This window comes from Cannabis sativa, chromosome 4, assembly GCF_029168945.1.
Source record: "Cannabis sativa cultivar Pink pepper isolate KNU-18-1 chromosome 4, ASM2916894v1, whole genome shotgun sequence".
Classification (NCBI taxonomy): domain Eukaryota; kingdom Viridiplantae; phylum Streptophyta; class Magnoliopsida; order Rosales; family Cannabaceae; genus Cannabis; species Cannabis sativa.
This window is the reverse complement of record NC_083604.1, coordinates 2,985,361-3,005,131: the sequence shown is the minus strand read 5'-3', so window position 1 is coordinate 3,005,131 and position 19,771 is coordinate 2,985,361. Positions and strand designations below refer to the sequence as shown.

The 19,771-nt window shown below is 30.2% G+C and overlaps 1 protein-coding gene across 1 annotated transcript; it reads left to right on the top strand.

The window, feature by feature from the left end:
- The first annotated feature begins 2,664 nt into the window (after positions 1-2,664).
- LOC115712613 (uncharacterized) lies at positions 2,665-3,210 on the top strand. Its single transcript, XM_030640918.2, has one exon. It carries the CDS (start codon positions 2,665-2,667, stop codon positions 3,208-3,210), a length of 546 nt encoding a protein of 181 aa, XP_030496778.2.
- The last annotated feature ends 16,561 nt before the right edge of the window (positions 3,211-19,771 follow it).

The following is a 19,771-nucleotide window of genomic DNA, read 5'->3' as shown; positions in this document are numbered from 1 at the left end:
ACTTTCAACAACTTCAAAAAGTTTTACTACCAAAATTATTACTTTAATGATAATCAAACTATGTATAAGTGCAAGAAGAGTAAATACTCACCAAGAACATTCTCTGTATTAAATACACTCATAAATATACAGACTCGTGGACTAAGGCTCATTAACGCTTCAACTACGTAAAAATCCTTCTCTTAATTTCTTACAGCTCTTTAATCTTTTTTTATTTTATTGGTTGCCGAAAACCTCGGTCAACATCGTTATTAATGTAATTAAATATTAAGTCTCATATAATTTTAAAAGATAACTTTTAAGAATATTACTAACCAAGTATAAAACGCTACCTATAAAAAGTACTAGACACTATTAGAATTGAGAGTTTTAAATTATGTTTTCTCATTCTCATGAGCTCATAAGATACCATATGAGAATTGAATGTAATGGTGAATTATTACTGTTCTTAGATAATTAACTACAATTACAAACTTGTGTAAAATAAATTACTTCATATAATTACTATTAAATATCTAAACAGTATTTTAAAATAAATAATAATTACATATTCCCAAATATTTACACAACCACTTCCGATCACATTTCAAAACAGATTTGATATAACTATTTATTTAATTTTTGAAAGAAACATGTCCTATAATTAGATAGAAAAAAAATTAAAAAAAATAAATAAAAAAGCTTATGTATTAAATTGTGAAAGTGCTAATCTAAAGATGTAATGCCCACAAAGCACCGTCCATTTTGTCAAAATCAGCACTAAAATCCATATTTTCATTTCGGCTCAGAATTCCTAATCTCTAGCTACACTTTATTCTACTAGGTAATTGTTACGTGCCAAGCCATGTAGTGTTAATTTTATTTAATATTTTAGTTTTTTATTTGAATTAATAATTAAAATAGTATAATTATTTGAACGATTTGTTTTATAAAAATAAAATATGTGTCAGTATATTTAGTAAGTAAAATATAGTTGTGTTATAATAATGTATGTTATTAATAGTAAAATGTACATTAATCTTCTAATTGAAAAAAGTTCTATTATCTCATTTCATATCTAATAATAGCTACACAACTATATATTTATAGACTTTCACATTCTTTGCAAATTACTAATAAGCACCAATAATATTTTCATATTCTAATATTTTTCAACCTTCTCCTCTTGGTGGTAAAATTAAAAATAAAACTAAAAATAAGCACAAACATATAAGGTAAATACTAATTACAGCCCATTTTATCTTTTTTTTTTATTATTTTTTTAAGCCCAAGCCCAAAAATCTCTAAGCCAACACAATCAATCTTCTTTTATATTATCTTTTCTAAATATTTTATCTATATTTTTCTTTTTTAAAAATAAATAAAAAAATTATTAATATTCTCCCAAGATAGGTTTGTTAGAGAGATATGTGGCTAAGATGATTTTTTTAATTTAAAAAAAGATTATTAATATTTAAAAGATTGTTTATTTAAAAGATTGTTTAATTTTTTGGGTTTAATTATTGGGTTTATTTTTTAACGGGAGATCAAACCTAATCGTTAAATTTAACATAATATTCTTTTATTTTTAAGGATATTCTGTTAAACCAAGAATGTTAAACCAAGAAATGCCGTTAGATAGGCACTTTTAATATATAAAGATATGGAGAGAAGTGTTAAAAAATATTATTGGTATTAATATTTTTTTTTACTATTGGTGATTAGTATAATTTTTAAAAAAATATTATTATTGGTCACCAATAGCACCAAACACATTCTATAAGCAGGGCATTATGATTAGTTAATGATATTTTCTAAAAATTATTTTCTTAAGTCATATGAGATTCAATACTTAATTATACTAATAACAATATGACAATCAGTAGAGTACTAGACACCAATAGTGTCTTTTAGCAATTTTTCTTAAAAAAAAAATAATTTTTAGAGAATTTCCGATTAATAGAAAAAAAAAATAAGACTAATAAAAAAAATAAAAAAAATATTATCCAATTGGTTAATAAAACGCTACAACAATGCTTAAATATATTATCCGATTAATAAAAAAAAAATAAGAATATTATTAATCATTCTCTTGGTTCGAAACTAAGCTTTTTTAAAAAAAAAAAAATAATAAAGCCAGTTTTTTTTTTTTTTGAAATGTATAAAGCTTGTTCTTTTAAAGAGAGAATATCATTTACAATTTTACAATATTAATAATTAATATTTTCTTCAAATAAAAAATATATATTTATATATTTTTTTATTACGGGAGCCCCAAAAAAAAAGGCCAGATATTTATTTATTTATTTGACTAAATATATATTTTCTTGAAAAGTCTTAATTTAAAAAAAAAAATCACGAAAGGTTAAGTCTGTTAATTTATTACTCATCATTTAATAAAAAATCTTCAATTTACGTACACTATTATCTTTATTTTTCAGATATTATAAATTATATATCATCTTTTAAATTCAAATATACAATATATAATATCATATCTTTTATATATACTAATCCAATTAAGATTAGGAGTGAAATATTATGTATATATATGTGTATCAAACTAAATATTAATTTTACAAAACAATTATATATTATTTTCTTTGAGGATCGATCGATCATCATATAATATAATATTAATATCAAACACATCAACAAATAATTAATTTGCAACGTTCAATAAATATGGCAATAATAGATAATAATGTTACATGGAAATTTGAATGGAATTTTGTGAGCATAACAGCCATAGTTTTAGTAATATTCATGGTTATGTCCATGGTGGTATCAACCTTTTGGTTTTGTTGGTTGTATTACCGCGACCACAACAATGAGGGCGATGATGCTCGTGACGGTGACAATGAGGGTCCCGATGCTTATCACGGGGACAATGACGATGATAATCGTCGTCATCATCATCAACATGAACTTATTTCGATAGTAGTTATTGATAATGAGAATCAAAATGTGATCAAAGAGGAACGTAAAGAAGATAAATGCGTAATTTGTCTCGAAAGTTTATTCAAAATCGATGATGATTCAACAATAGGTCAAGTGGTTGTTGAGTCGAAACAATGCAATCATGTATTTCACCAAACTTGTATTACTAATTGGACTCGAGTCCACAAAACATGTCCCATTTGTCGTCTCCCATTGCATTATTTGCACACCGTGTCCTCTGAAGTTACTGCAAAACCTATCGATCGTGATGCGGTAGAGAATATAGTTTAATTCTACAAAATCATATTTTTTAAATCTTGTTTTTAAGCTAATTGCGCTGTAGAATACTATTCTCAAAATATTTTTTTTAAATCAATGTAATTCTCAATAATTAAAAGTATTGTACCTTTGAATACAAATTTTGACAGTATTCAATGTAGTGGTAGAAAATCTCATTTTAATCAATTGTCAACTTCAACTTTTTTTTTTTTGTAATTTTTTATTAATAATATTAAAACTGCCCCTATAAAACACTTTCAATAGCTTTAAAAAGTTTTACTATCAAAATTATATTACTTTAATGATAATTAAACTATTTATACAAGAACTCCAAAATTTACATACTTTAGCACTAACCTTCAGTAACTACTAAGTGTAATATTATATAAACACAAATAAATTAGTATTAACATAGTAGTAATGTGGTTAATTTATTTCGTCTTTAATTATTATTATATATATATAATATTGAAACAATTTATATTTATTATATATATATATGTAGATTTATATAGTTTGATTTGGATAAATTATTGTGTAAGTGGTTATCTTAAAGATTTGGATACCCCACGATGCACCGTCCGTTATGTCAAAATCGGCACTAAAAGACGTGAAATCCATTTTCTCTTCTCTATTTTATATTATAAGAAAATGGGTCCCATTTTTGTAATCATCTCATAATAATTCCTAGGTTGTTATTATTATCCATATGAATGTTTTAATGGTTGAATCAACATTTGGATTAGCTAGCTATTAATTATTATTATTATTTTGTTCATAATATGTATATAGGGGATGATATGAAGGGTGTGAAGTCAAAGTTGGTGTATGTCTTAATCAAAATATAGATATAAGCTATACATATGGTTGTTAGTTATTATTTAATGTTTGATATGATGATCATATCTTTTAATGGCTTCTAGTTAGGGTTGGTTTAACCATCTCCTCCAAATATCAAATCTCTATTCTTTATAGCATGTCATCTCCATGCAAGTTTTTTTCTTACTTTTTTTCAAAAACTCTAGATATTGTTTACTTCGATCGTTATTATAATTAGTGTGGTTTAAGTGATTGACGACGATTTTAAATAATGAAACATGATTTAGTATTTTATATTTTAGTTTCTTTTTCTAAATTGTAAAGATAATTTGGAAAAAGTATATTGATCGATTTGACACTATTTAAGCCCCAAATTAATTAAACTAAAAAACAAAGACTTTGATCTAACATGTATGCCTTCTTCGCCAATCGCCAAGATCAGATTGGGCTCCTCTACTAAATGTTTAGTAAAAATAATTTTTTATTTTTTTTTTCTTGTTTTAAAAATAAAATTTGTACCTTGAACTATGTCGACATTTATAGACTTTTGCCTCAGTTTTTTTTTTTTGGGTAAGAATTTCCCTCAAACTTTATAAATATCAATATATTTGCCCATTTGGTTACAGTTCGTTCATTTACGCAAACAATTTCATAACGTAAAACTAATTCATAGCTAATCTACAATATAATTTGAGTTCTAAGCAAAAATATAATTACATGAATAATCTAAAGATAAAATATAGGATTGTATTCCGTAATTTTAGAGTTAACTTATGAATGTTTAAGATCATTATACTTGATTTCAGCTAACTTAAGTTATTTAAACAGGCCCCGTACTATAATTATACGCGTGAATCATTACCACAATAATAAATTATCTCAAAATATAAGCAAAATGCAACCTAAGGGAGAAAATATGAAATTATTCCCATAGTTGGAAGGGAATTTTTTACAAAAAATAATAATTTATAGAACCCCTATATACAAATGTCATAATTTGGAGGGTAAAATTCTTAGTTATATGTTATTTCTTAACAATGTTAGTTTTTTTTTATTGTTTTTGTCATAATAATTACAAGGAATATAACACATTTACAAAAATATATTTAGTAATATTAGATCATCTTGTAAGGTGTTACAAATTTAACTAATATTTTGTTAGTTAGTTGATTTGTTTCAGTTTTAAAGATATAAGGAGAAAGACTTAGTTGGTTTGCACTATCAAATTTCTATAATTACTATTCAATGTTATTTAATTATACTTAATTCTAAATTGTATTACTAATAATCTAGTATAATAATTTTATTTTATAATAAAATTCTATCAACAAATACTTATATTAAGAGCACCCTATACCTTATATATATATATATATATATATCTTTATATATTAAAAGTGTCTATCTAACGACATTTCTTAGTTTAACAGAATATACCTTAAAAATAAAAGAATATGCTGTTAAATTTAACGATGGTAATAGGTTTGATCTTTCGTTAACAAATAAACCCAATAATTAAACCCAAAAAAATTAAACAATCTTTTTTTAAATTAAAAAAAATCAAAAAATTAAATAATCTTTTTTTTAAATTAAAAAAAAATCATCTTAGCCACATATCTCTCTAACAAACCATATAAAATAATACTTTTTTTTTTCTAGAAACATAAAGTTACAGACTAAATTCATTAACAATCATCAATATAAAATTTAAACTCTATATTAAAAAATATCTTTTTTTTTTTCTAAGAACATAAAGCTACAAACTAATTTCATTAATATAAATATTCAAGTATGAATACATCAAAACAATTCAAAATCAGAACCAATAAATATTCAAGTATTTCAATAAATTCATAAACAAATAAATCAGAACAATTCAAAATCTCAAATCAAGAAAATTAAAAGTTTAGATTTATAATCTTTACAAATATGAAAAACTTAAATAGGTCTATCTACCATTGTTGTTGCCGTTGCTCAGTTAATGAATTCTTGAACAAAAACCACTAAAATTTATATAAAACTAATATTTACGTGGCTCGCCACGTAACTCTAAAAAATATATGTAATATTAGACTTTTAGCTAAGGATTTAGTCATATAGCAATATATAAGGTGTCATTATTATTTAAAAATTATAGCCAAATGTGCTATGTACGTAGTTGTCCTCCTCTACTTCAAAACTTTTTGAAGAAAAATATATAAAATCCAAAATAGAAAAAGATATTCAACTAACATATTATTTGTAAAATAATTGAGAAATTATCAAAATCTTGAATTTGGAATATGTTAAAAACATTGTACCTATGGGTTTAACACATTTAATGCAACACATTTAATGAACTTTTATTTTTGGTTTTGAAAAAACTCAATTTTTTTTTTCTTTCAAAAGAAAATGAAAATTAATAGGTAAATTGGACAAAATTCATTAAATGAAGATATAACTCATAGAGCAAAATTAACAATAATAGGCATATCAAGTCGTTTACAAAAAATTAATATTTATTTGTGTGGTGAATCCACAATTCACCTCATTCAAGAACACACAACAAAGAACAAATTAACATAAACCAGAAACTGAAAATGCAGTCCAAAACCAGCAATAAAATTCGAACCAGTATGAACATAAAACAATCAGCAATTAAAGAACTATGAACATATAAATGGCACCTTTCTTTTACGAGGTTCGAACATAGATCAATGCAATCTATGCCTACATCCTCGGGAAACAATCAGCATACTTCTTCATTGATTAATCAGAGATGAATACAAGTGTTGATCACAACAGAAAGATCAATTACAAAGGAGTCTAGCTCCTAATCCTCCCAGCCACTCAATCTCAATTCTCTCTCTCTCTGATCTAGTGTTTCTCTCGAATTGGTCTTACCAAATTGTCTCAGGTTTAGTGTTTATATAGGTGCAGTACATAAGAGAATTTTCCCTCCTAAACCAACTAACAAAACTAACAATTGAACTTGTCCAATCCGAGAGTGCCACATGTCTCGAGTATTAGACTTATGTCTAAAAACACTACAATTATCCACCTTTTTAGTCATAAGTCTGAAAAATATGTATGCTTAAAGTCTCCTGGTACCTCCGAGGAGGTCTGTCACTGCAATGTTGTGATGTTGAGCAAGTTTAGACAATGTCTAAACTTAGCTAATGTCACACACTTGGTCATCACATCTGCAGGGTTGTCATCTGTTTTCACTTTCTTCACTTGCATTTCACCACTTGCAATAATTTCTCTGATGTAGTGGAGTCTAATGTCAATATGTTTACTTCTTTCATGGAACATTGGATTCTTCATCAAATGAAGAGCACTCTGATTATCACAGTAGACAGTGATATCAGTGGCATTGATCTTCATTTCTTGGGCAAATCCTTTCAACCAAATTGCTTCCTTTATTGCTTCTGTGGCTGCCATATACTCGGCTTCAGTTGTAGATAGTGCAACCACCTTTTGTAGATTGGATTTCCAACAAACACATCCACCTAGAACTGTAAAGCAATAACCAGTGAGGCTTCTTCTGGTGTCTATGCTTCCTGCATAGTCTGAATCGACATAGCCAGTGACATCACAGGGAGAAATGTTGTCCTTGTGAAATTTTAAGCCAATGTCCAAGGTTCCCTTGACATATCTGAGAGTCTATTTGACTGCTGCCCAGTGTTCAGTGCCAGGATTGGCAATGAACCTACTTACAACACTCATTGCATAGGCCAAATCTGGTCTTGTGCACACCATAGAGTACATAAGACTCCCAACACATGATGCATATGGTATGTTATCCATGAATCTTTTGTCTACTTCAGTTTTAGGTGACTGAGTTTGTGTAAGTTTGAAATGAGGAGCAATAGGAGATGTTACCTGTTTAGCCTTGTCCATGCTGAACTTATCTAGGACCTTTTGAAGATAATTCTTCTGAGATAGCATGATATATTCTAGTCTCTTTCTGATAATGTCAATTCCCAGTATCTTGTTTGCTCTCCCTAGATCTTTCATGTCGAATTCACTACTCAGTTTCATCTTGATTTTGTCAACTTCACTCCTTAGTTTACCTATGATCAAAATATCATCTACATAGAGAAGTAGATAAACTTGATCATTGTAGTAAACACAAGGATCGTACTTGCTTTTACTAAAGCCAATTCGAATCATGAACTCATCAAATCTTAAGTTCCATTGCCTTGGAGCTTGCTTGAGGCCGTATAAGGATTTCTTGAGTAGACACACTTTGTCTTCTGAGTTTTCAACTTCTAACCCTTCTGGAATGGCCATGTAAATTTCTTCATCTAGCATACCATGCAAAAATGCAGTTTTGACATCCATTTGATCCACCTCATAATCGAATTTAGCAGCCAGAGCCATCATGATTCTTATTGATGTTTGTTTGACAACAGGGGAGAAGATATCATTGTAATTTATACCTTCTTTTTGACTAAATCCCTTTGCTACAAGTCTTGCCTTGTACCTGACCTTGCCAGTTCCATTGTCACTTTCTTTTTCCCTGAATATCCACTTGCATCCTATGATTCTCTGCCCTTTAGGTCTTTTAACCACTATCCATGTCTTGTTCTTGATCAGAGAGTTCATTTCTTCATTTATAGCCATTAACCATTTTTCTCTAGCCTTACCTTGAACTGCTTTAGTATAACTGAGAGGTTCAGAGTTTTCAATCTCTTCTGCAGCAGCAAAAGCAAAAGCAGTACATTCTGAAGCAGAGTAATCTGCATAACCAAATCTATCTGGGGCTTTTGCTTGCCTTCTTTCTCTGTCCCTTGCAAGTTGGTAATCAGTTAGATTTTCTTGATTGACAATGTCATCATCAGACTCAATTCGAGCTTCCCCAATTTCTGGCAATGAAGCTTCTGGTGTATCACAGTTGTGACTTGGTTCATCTTGATCCACCTGAACGTGTACCCTTCTATTCAAAATTGAATTCTGATCAGGTTTCATAGCCATTTCATTCTCTTTGAACACTACATCTCTACTAATAATGCATTTCTTATAACCTTCTTCCAAACACCAAAGCTTATATCCTTTCACACCATCTGGATAACCTAGGAATAAGCATTTCAAGGCCCTAGGTTCAAGTTTGTCTTGTCTAACATGAGCATAGGCAAGACAACCAAAAACCTTTAGGTGATCATAGTTTGGTTTGTTTCCAGTCCACATCTCTTGAGGTGTTTTGAAATTTAATGCAACAGAGGGACACATGTTGATTAAATAGCATGCAGTCTTCACTGCCTCACCCCAAAAATGTTTCTGCAATCCTGCACCCTCCAGCATACATCTGACTCTCTCTAGAATGGTTCTGTTCATTCTCTCAGCCAAGCCATTCTGTTGAGGTGTCTTGATCACTGATTTGTGTCTCTTGATTCCAGTCTTGGCACAATAATCCTTGAATTCATCTGAGTAGTATTCCAATCCATTGTCTGTCCTCAAAACCTTTAGTTTTCTACTTGTTTGGTTTCCATGAGCTTTCTCCAATTGCTGAAAGTTTCCAAAGCTTGACTCTTGTTTCTCAACATGAAAACCCAAACCTTCCTACTGAAATCATCAATGATGCTCATGAAGTAATTGGCACCTCCAAGAGTTTGTGTCCTTGATGGCCCCCACAGATCTGAATGCACATAGTTGAGTGGTTCCTTGGTGATGTGCATGCCAGTAGGGAACTTTACCCTACAACTCTTTCCTAATACACACTCTTCACAAAATTCCAATTTTCCATTCAACTTATCCCTTAACAGACCTTGCTTGTCTAGTTCAATTAGACCTCTTTCACTCACATGCCCTAATCTCAAGTGCCACATTCTAGTTTTGTCCCCAGTACTGTCATTTACAGCAGCATTTGCTGTTCCCAAAACTGCCTTTCCATTAAGAACATAGATACCATTTCTGATATCACCTTTCATGACCACAAGTGAGCCTTTTATTACTCTGAGAGACTCATCAATCTTAATAGAACATCCACTAGCAGCTAATTCTCCAATAGACAGTAAGTTTCTCTTAAGTTCAGGGACATACCTGACATTCTTGATTGTCCTTTTGATGCCATCATGCATGGTGAACAACACAGATCCAATTCCTTTGATCTGACAGGCTTTGTTGTTTCCTAAGAGTACATTTCCACCTTGTATATCCCTGAATTCACAGAACAGATTTCTGTGAGGTGTCATGTGAAATGAGCACCCAGAATCTAATATCCACTCTTTGCCTGATTCCTTGCTAGAAACCACCAATACATCTGCTGATTCGTATCCATCTTCTGCAACATTAGTTTCACCTCTCTCTTTACTTTTACCTCTAGCATTCTTTGCCTTTAATGCCCTACATTCATCTCGAAAGTGTCCTTCTTTCTTGCAATAGTAACAGAATTTCCCACTCTTGAATTTTGATTTGTTCTTGGATTGACTACTGCTTCTGAACTTATTCTTGAATTCTCTCTTGTCAGATCTTCCTCTTCCAATGTAAAGGCTATCACCATTCGAATCTCCCCTGTCACCAGTTTTCTTTTGAATTTCCTTTGAGTTGAGTGCAGCTTTTACCTCTGACATTGTCAATGTGTCTTTTCCATAGAGAATAGTGTCTACAAAATGCTCATAGGTTTTAGGTAGAGAACTCAGCAAAATAATTGCTTGATCCTCTTCCTCGATCTTAACACCTATGTTGTTCAAATCAAGAACTATTCTATTGAATTCATCAAGGTGACATCTTAATTCTTTGCTTTCATCCATTCTCATTGCATAGAGCTTTTTCTTCAGGTACAATTTGTTGGCTAGGGATTTCTTCAAGTAGATGGAAGCAAGTTTAATCTACAAACCAGAGGCAGTAGTTTCATTTGATACTTCTCTCAGGACTTCATCTCCAAGACTTAGTAAAATGGCACTGTGAGCTTTTGATTCTGTGTCTCTTTTGATCTTTACATCTGTTAGTTCTGCAAGTTGAGTAGGTTCGATAGCTTCTGAAATTCCCTGATGAACAAGCAAAGCTTTCATATTGATTCTCCATAAGCTGAAGTCGTTTGTCCCTGTGAACTTGTCAACTTCGAATCTTGCTGATGACATTTTCAGGTTGAGTTCTTTGAGTCTTGAACCGGTTCTTGAATGTCAATTCTTTCCTTCACCAAGCTCTGATACCATTTGTGGTGAATCCACAATTCACCTCATTCAAGAACACACAACAAAGAACAAATTAACATAAACCAGAAACTGAAAATGCAGTCCAAAACCAGTAATAAAATTCGAACCAATATGAACATAAAACAATCAGCAATTAAAGAACTATGAACAGATAAATGGCACCTTTCTTTTACGAGGTTCGAACATAGATCAATGCAATCTATGCCTACATCCTCGGGAAACAATCAACATACTTCTTCATTGATTAATCAGAGATGAATACAAGTGTTGATCACAACAGAAAGATCAATTACAAAGGAGTCTAGCTCCTGATCCTCCCAGCCACTCAATCTCAATTCTCTCTCTCTCTGATCTAGTGTTTCTCTCGAATTGGTCTTACCAAATTGTCTCAGGTTTAGTGTTTATATAGGTGCAGTACATAAGAGAATTTTCCCTCCTAAACCAACTAACAAAACTAACAATTGAACTTGTCCAATCCAAGAGTGCCACATGTCTCGAGTATTAGACTTATGTCTAAAAACACTACAATTTGATTTTAAAAAAGCTTTTCTCTGCCTTTCAAAGCTTTTCTCTTTTTTCTCGGAAAAAATAGCCATGGCTAAGTTTCTGGACTTCATGATCTTGGCTTTCATCGCCATTTTCATAATTCAAACAACTGTTATGGCTTTTAATGGCAATGGAAGACATCACAACAACAAGAAAGGATATGGACCAGGGAGTCTCAAGAGTTACCATCTCTGATCTCAGATCGCGTCGCTCTCTTTCTCTACGATCCAGATCTCACCCCTTTCTTGATTTCTGGGTTGATGATCGAAACGAAACGAATAATCACAGGGCCCTGTTGATCGAAAGAGTGGCTGAGCCTGGGTTGACGGGTTGTTGCTGAAATGGGTTGTTGCTCGGTCGTTCCTCTCTATCGATTCCATAAGCTGGGCCATTCTTATCCTTCTTCATCCAATCCCAATCGCGAAACAATTCAGAGATTCACCAAACTGGAAACTGGTTCCCAATTTTAATTTTTCTCATCCAATAATTGAATAGAAAAAGATATTGAACTAACATATTAATTGTAAAATAATTGAGAAATTATCAAAATCTTGAATTTGGAATATGCTAAAAACATTGTACATATGGGTTTAACACATTTAATGCAACACATTTAATGAACCTTTATTTTTGGTTTTGAAAAAACTCAATTTTTTTCTCTCAAAAGAAAATGAAAATTAATAGGTAAATTGGACAAAATTCATTAAATGAAGATATGACTCATAGAGCAAAATTAACAGTAATAGGCATGTGTGTTATGTCCTACATTACTTATTTGTGTGTATTTTGTGAGTGATTTCAGGAATTCATATTACACTTATAGGTACCAAGCCATAATCTCAAGATAGAGTTTTGGTAATTAAATAAATATTATGTGTGTAACTAAAATCTACCAAAGACATTTTTTTTGTCAATATGATTTTCTTGTCTTAATTTTGTATTAATGGCTCTCATTTTATTCATTTAGGTTAGTTTTCATAAAATAGAAGGAATTTTGTTTATGGAAAATTTGCTTAATTGATTTATTTTTGCTATGAATATAGCTTTGAAAACATGTTTGTGGCTATCTCTAAAATATCTTTGTTCTGCAAATAGGACTTATAAGAATAATTAAACGTTCTCAACTCTTTTAATTTCATTTTTTTTATCTTTGTATTAAGATAGTTTCTCGTGTGAAAACCTAAAGTATTATGTTAGGTTTTAGTCTTTATATTATTGTTCTTTCACAATTCTTAGAATATAGTAAAGAGTTTTGTTGAACAAGTCAAAGACTTCTCCAAAACTTATTTCAAAATGAAGTAAGCACATACTCATCAAAAGTTGAAGGGATTTCATCGTTAGTGGTGTTCAAATTTTATATTGGCAAAGTGCATTACAAAGGATTGCGACAAACATGAGAAAATTTAAATTTATTTAAGTCAATTGTTTTTGTAATATTTGATACTTTATTTAGGGGTGTGTAGAAAGTCATCCGATCCAATCCCAACCGATCTAATAGAATCGGATATCCAATCATAATTGGATCGGATCGGATGCAAATTTAAAAAATCCAATTGGATCGGATCGGATGTTGGATGAGACATCCGATCCAATGGATAACCGAACCGATCCAATCCAATATCATCCAATGTCCATCCAATCATATTTAATATTTATAATTTACATATTTAATTATTTTGTTTTAAAAAAATATATTAATTATTAATATATTTTACTGTGCACCTGCACACATATTAAGACTTTTGCTTATTAAGTTAGATTTGTGTTATATTTTTATTATGGCATCATGAAAATTAGGTTGGATTTGGATTAAACTATTGTTTATTATCTATGTTGGATTATTAGGTTTTAAATTATGTTTTTTCATATATTTTTTTTAATGAAATCAGCCTAAATAGTGGCTAAAATGGATTGGATTCATCAATTGATCCATTGGATGGATCTATTCCAATCCAATAAAAACCAGTTAAAGCATCCAATGGATGGAACCGATCCAATCCAATACATCCATTGGATCGGATTGGATCGGATGACTCAATTCAATTGGATTGGATTGGATCGGATAAGTCCAAATCCATAAGATGTGATCCAATGAACACCCCTAACTTTATTAATTTATTTCATTCTCTATAGTGAATTAGTAATGCTTGAAAGAATAATGATACCACATATAATTCTCTTGTGTCAAGTTTTAAATTTGCACAATTTATTTCTATTTTTTCTTTGTTACTGCACAGTTATTAAAAAATAAATTGGTATATACAAAAACACATGTTCCCAATAATGAATCTCTTGAAAAAAATATATTTTCTTAAAAGAAAAAAATCCAACAACAACAATAATGAAACTTTGTATTAAGAAGTTAGAACATGCCATGTAACTAGTCTTGTTCCTAATTTTCAACCATATCCAAAGATTCCAAGCATACATATATAAACAAATGAGATGAATACAAGAAAATAATAAAAACCATAAGTAAGGAATCCTATATTGATATTATAACTATTACTTTGTTTTATTTTTATTTATTAATTTTTGTAACAAGTATAATAAACAGTAGTCTATTAATTGCGCACATAATAAAATAAAATAAGAAAAATTTAATTTTCTATACTTACATATACCTAATATTTTATTTCTAAACTAATACATATCACTATTGAAAATATATGACTACTTTATCTAAAACCCAAAAATACCTCTCTCAAATTTCCCATACTTTTTTTTAGTGCAAAAACATTTAAAAAAAAAATGGTAGTCCGATGGGGTCCGATGGGGTCCGATGGTGGCCCGATGGTGGTCCGATGGTCACCTGATGCTACTTTTGTATGTACAAAAACATAAAAAAAAAATTGGTAGCAGATCTGGTCCAATGGGTCTGATGGTGGTCCAATGGGTGGTCCGATGGGTGGTCCGATGGGTGGCCTGATGGGTGGTCCGATGGTGTAAATGGGGGTATTTTAGGGATATCATAAAAGTTGTCATATCCAACAAATATTAGTTATTATTTGTTTAGAAAAAAAAAATTTAAACAAATGTAAGCATAAAAAATCAAATTTTCCTAAAATAATGAGCCATAATTAAATTCTTATTTTATTTATTTCTAAAAAGAGATCCTTCAAATTTTAAAGAAGTAACAAGTAAATTTCTCTTCTTCGTGAAATCCAATTACACATATTTAAATTTAACATTAGTTTCAGCTAAAATAATCATTTTTGTTGTTTCATTCTCTATGTAAAACCAAAACAATGTGTTATTTTTATTTTTATTTTGGGTTTTTGGGAATGACAAATGTAATACTAAATTTATATTTGGTATAATTTAAGTGGAAGATATATGATTAGTTGGTTCCCACTTTTAAATTTATTTGTGGACAAATTTTTTAAATAATTGAATTTGTGATTCCTCTAATTTCGTATTCACTCAAATAAAATCCATCAAGTTAAACTTTGATATCAAACACGAACAATGTTTATTAAACTGTCCACATTGTACAAATTGCTCGCACTTTACAACTTTACGTACTACATACAAAATGTGATTTGAAATGTTTTAATGGTGTAATTGTGGATTGCATTTTTTTTTGCCAAACTGTACATTACGTTGCAATTTAAAGTTTTTAAATTTAATAATTACAGTTTAAACCGTATCACATACTTTTTTTTTTTTCTCATTTTTATTATTGTTCTAAAAGATTTATGTATATTTCATAATGTCACCCTCTTTGTGTTTTTGAAATTATAGTTTTAATCTTAATTTTTTTTACATGAGAATGTATATCATAGTCATTTAAGATATTTTGTTAGTACCAAGCTCTTCTAGCTAAGTAAGTTTGGCGGTGCATACGGTTTCCGGATTCTTTATGTAGCCGAGTGTTGAAAGCAAGCTATTACCCAAATGGTGGGGTGGTGGAGGCAAAAAGTGGGAATCATGCGTCATTTGTTTGGCGAAGTTTGGTTTGGGGGAAGAAGGTTATTCAAAAAGGGTATCGATAGAGGATTGGTAATGGCAATTCTGTTAGAGTAATTGAAGATCCTTGGCTGTTACGCCCTGTAACTTTTAAGATATATGATAAACCGCCTCTACCGGATCAGTTATATGTCATTGATTTGAAGAAAGGTAACGGGGAATGGGATGAGGAGTTTATTCGAGCTGTCTTCAATCCAACAGATGCTGAATTAATTTTGGGAATGGCTACTACTGAATGGGATATTGAACATAAAATACTATGGCATTATAGTAAGGATGGGGTGTATTCCGTTTGCAGTGTATATCGTATGGCGGCTGCCTTACAAGTGAGAGATGTACAGTCCGATACGCAAGCTGTTGAGAAGTGGTGGAGCAAGCTTTGGAAGCTGAAACTTCCGCCGAAGGTGAAACACTTTGTTTGGAAGATAGCTCATTCATGGATTCCTACTAATTCAGCTCTTGCTCATCGGCATATGCAGGTATAACCTTATTGTAAGCGGTGTTCTACAGGTGCGTATGAGAATGTTTTTCATGCACTATGGGGTTGTAGAGTTAACCGAGAGGTTTGGAATGGAGCTGGGTTTTATGGGAAAATACAGCGACAAGGCCGAGAGGATGTGCTTGCATTCCTCATGCGAATTTCAAGTTCTTTCGCTAAGGATGAATTTGAATTTTTTCTGGTTCTATCTTGGAACCTTTGGTATATTCGCAACTCGGTTAATCATGGGGGACACAAGCCTCAAGCTAGTGCAATATTAGAATGGTGCAACAAGTTCCTTCATGAATTTAGAGAGAGTAATGTGTCGAATCAAGCTGGACAGCCGAGAGAAGAGGCAAGATGGACTCCACCTAGGCGAGGCTCTTTTAAAATCAATGTGGATGCAGGGGTCAAGGTTGGGGAAGGCATAGCTGGGCTTAGTTCAGTCGTTCGGGATCATGAAGGTCAGGTTGTTGTGGCTGCTAATAGTTTTGTGCAGAAGAAACTCACGCCATTGCAGGGGGAATTGCAAGCGATTCTGATGGGTCTTCAGGCCGGTATACAGCGCAACTTGTCCTCCTTCTCTATTGAATCCGATTGCCTTCAAGCAGTTAACTTAGTGATGAAAGAGGAGGAAGGATGTCGAGATGTCGATGGGCTCATTGCGCAGATTAAATGGCTGCTGCAAAATGAAAGAGTGGCAGGGATTTCTTTTGTATTTAGAGAAGCAAATCAAGTTGCACATGTTTTAGCCAATGATGCTTTGATTAACAAAGCTAGTGCCATGTGGGTAGGGGTTGTTCCCCTTTGTGCGAGTCAAGCTATTCGGCGAGATTCGCCATATCCATTGTAATGTTTTTGATTAAATGAATTCTGTTTAAAAAAAAAAAAAGATATTTTGTTAGTTTTTGAGAAATTAAAAATAATTTAACGTTCAAATAGTGCTTCTTTTATCTTATAAGCGTATGAAATAGACAATTTGAATTTTAAACCTTACTTTACGTATGTAAATTATTTTAAAATTATTAATATTTTGTAAGATGTCTTAAAAATTATGATATGCCCTGTCACATATATATACAAAAAGATTAAAATGATTTAGATATCATTTATTTTTAGGGTGCATTATAAAAGAACTTTATAATAATTGATATTTTCTTCGGGTTTAAAACTTTCAACATTAATTTTTAGTTTTTTATTTATTAGGCATGTTGTTAAAATTTTAATAAAATATTGAATTGATGAAACTTTATTATATTGTTTGGCTTTTGAGATAAAATAAATTACTCGTACTATATCGCACAATATTATATTATTAAAAATTTAAAATCTTGCAATTTAATTTGAGAAAATAGTTAAAACACAAACACTACTAAATTTTTCACTATTATATTTGCTGTTTAAAAAAATACATTGCATATTTTAATTATTGAATATGATATTTACCCTTTTAAACTCTTTTCTTTTCTTTTTTTCACTTAATTAGTTTATTATCTTAATGAACCACTAAAAGAGCTAAAAAAGCAAAAAAAAAAAAAAAAAAAAAAATTTAATACACAAAATATTAATCAATTCTGATTTTTTGGTTGACTATTGGTTAATCTAAACATAAATTTCTAAATAAATTAGAGTATATAAAGATTTTTTTTAAGGAAAATTTACATCTCAGTACATTTATTTCATTTATTTTACAAAAATGTGATTGGTTCAATTTTATACTAAAGTGTACCGTTTTGAATACCGTTTTAAATTTAATTATTGAAAGGTTGACTGAGATGTGTGTGGCGTGTGCTGACGTCATCATCACATCCATCACGTCTTTTTTTTTGCAGGCTTCAACTGTTCACACGCGCCCATTTTTGCAGCTCTTATTCAAATTACTATCAGTTATTAAGTATTAGAAAAGGTTTATATTCCATATTTTCTTTTATTTTTATATATTAACTATTAATTTTATATGGTTTTGAACAAGCTGAAGAGAAGGATGACGTCAGCGACAGTTGGATGGGACGTGCGTCAGGAGGTGCAGAGCACATGATCACGATTTTCTAAATTTTCCATAATTTTTTAAATACCTCATTCTGTAAACCTCCTTCTGTAAACCTCCTTTGTAAACATATTTTGCAAAGCTGCCTCTTATAAATTTTAATATTTTTTGTTGCTTTCATATCAAGTTAGATGTTCACAATTAATATTTTTTTAAAACTGATATGTTTACAATTATTAATGGTGTTTATAATTTTCTTTTTATTTTCAAACTAAATATTGAATATATTCATGATATTGGTTTACAAAACTGATATACAAAAGAGACATAGATCATATACAAAGTAATTCATATAGAAAACATACTATTAGTTATGCTAATAAATCTATTAGTTTATTTTTGCATATTAAAACAAATTTTATTTTTCTTTTGTATATTGGAACAACAATTTATTTCATTTCATATAGCCTACATTATGTTAATAAACCTACTAGTTATTATTTGTTGGAGGAATAATATTTTATTTTTTTCAATACAGAGTAAACTATAATCAAACATAATGATATACGTCAAGAAACACATTAGTCTAATTTTCGTGTATATTAGAACAACAATTCATTTTTTGTTTTAAACACAATGTGTGAATATAAAATAACAAACTAATTAGTCTATTTTTTTTTAAGTTGAGACATCAAATCTGGTTGTATACAAAGTACATTAATGTAACATGTCTTATATAGTAAACCTGAATAACAATATATGCACTTGTCAAAGATTTGAATATGATGAAATTCCTTGCTCATAAGTTTATTTGGCATATATGCGTATACTCATACATGCCTAATAAACTTATTAGTTTATTTTGACATATTGAAATATATTTTCATTCTTTGTTTACATAGTAGCATTTTCATATAGCCTATCATCAGATATGCTAATAAATCTATTAGTTTATTTTAACATATTGAAACAAATTTTTATTTTTCTTTTCGTATATTGGAATCCTAATTCAGTTCATTTCTTATAGTCTACCATTATATATGTCAATAAACTTAGTAGATTCTATTTGTTGGAACAACAATTTTTTTTTTTTCAATACATAGTAAACTATAATCAAACATACCTCAATAAACTTATTAGTTTATTTTGATGTCGAAGTTGATGTACTTCTTCTTCCTCGAAGCAACGATCTCTGGTTTTTTTTTTTGTTTTTTTTTTGTTGTTGTGAAGAACTGATAGGTTTATTAGACGATTGAATTGTAGATCGATTTAGAGAGATGATGATTTGCTTGTTGTATACAACAACGTATTTGAGAGATATGATGATCGATTCTCCAATTTTCAGATCTGTCGAGGTCACCGTCAATGGTGTTTTTTCGTTCAAGTTTGGTTTGGTTTCTTTCCGTTTTAATCAGGTTAACCACGCGCAGGGATGGTCGAGAAAAGTGGAGTTGTGGGCGCGTCTCCTTCATCGCCGGTGGTTCCAAAATAATCCCGACTAATAACGGTATGGTGATGACGTGTCACGGTATATGGATGGATTGTTTTTATATAACGTTGTTTTTGTAATATTAATGTATATAATGTATATATATAAAAATTTCCCTTTTTTTAATGTGTTAGATATTAATTAAT

Excerpts from the sequence above, each read along its gene's own strand:
- LOC115712613 (XM_030640918.2), top strand. The coding sequence starts at position 2,665 with ATGGCAATAATAGATAATAATGTTACATGGAAATTTGAATGGAATTTT.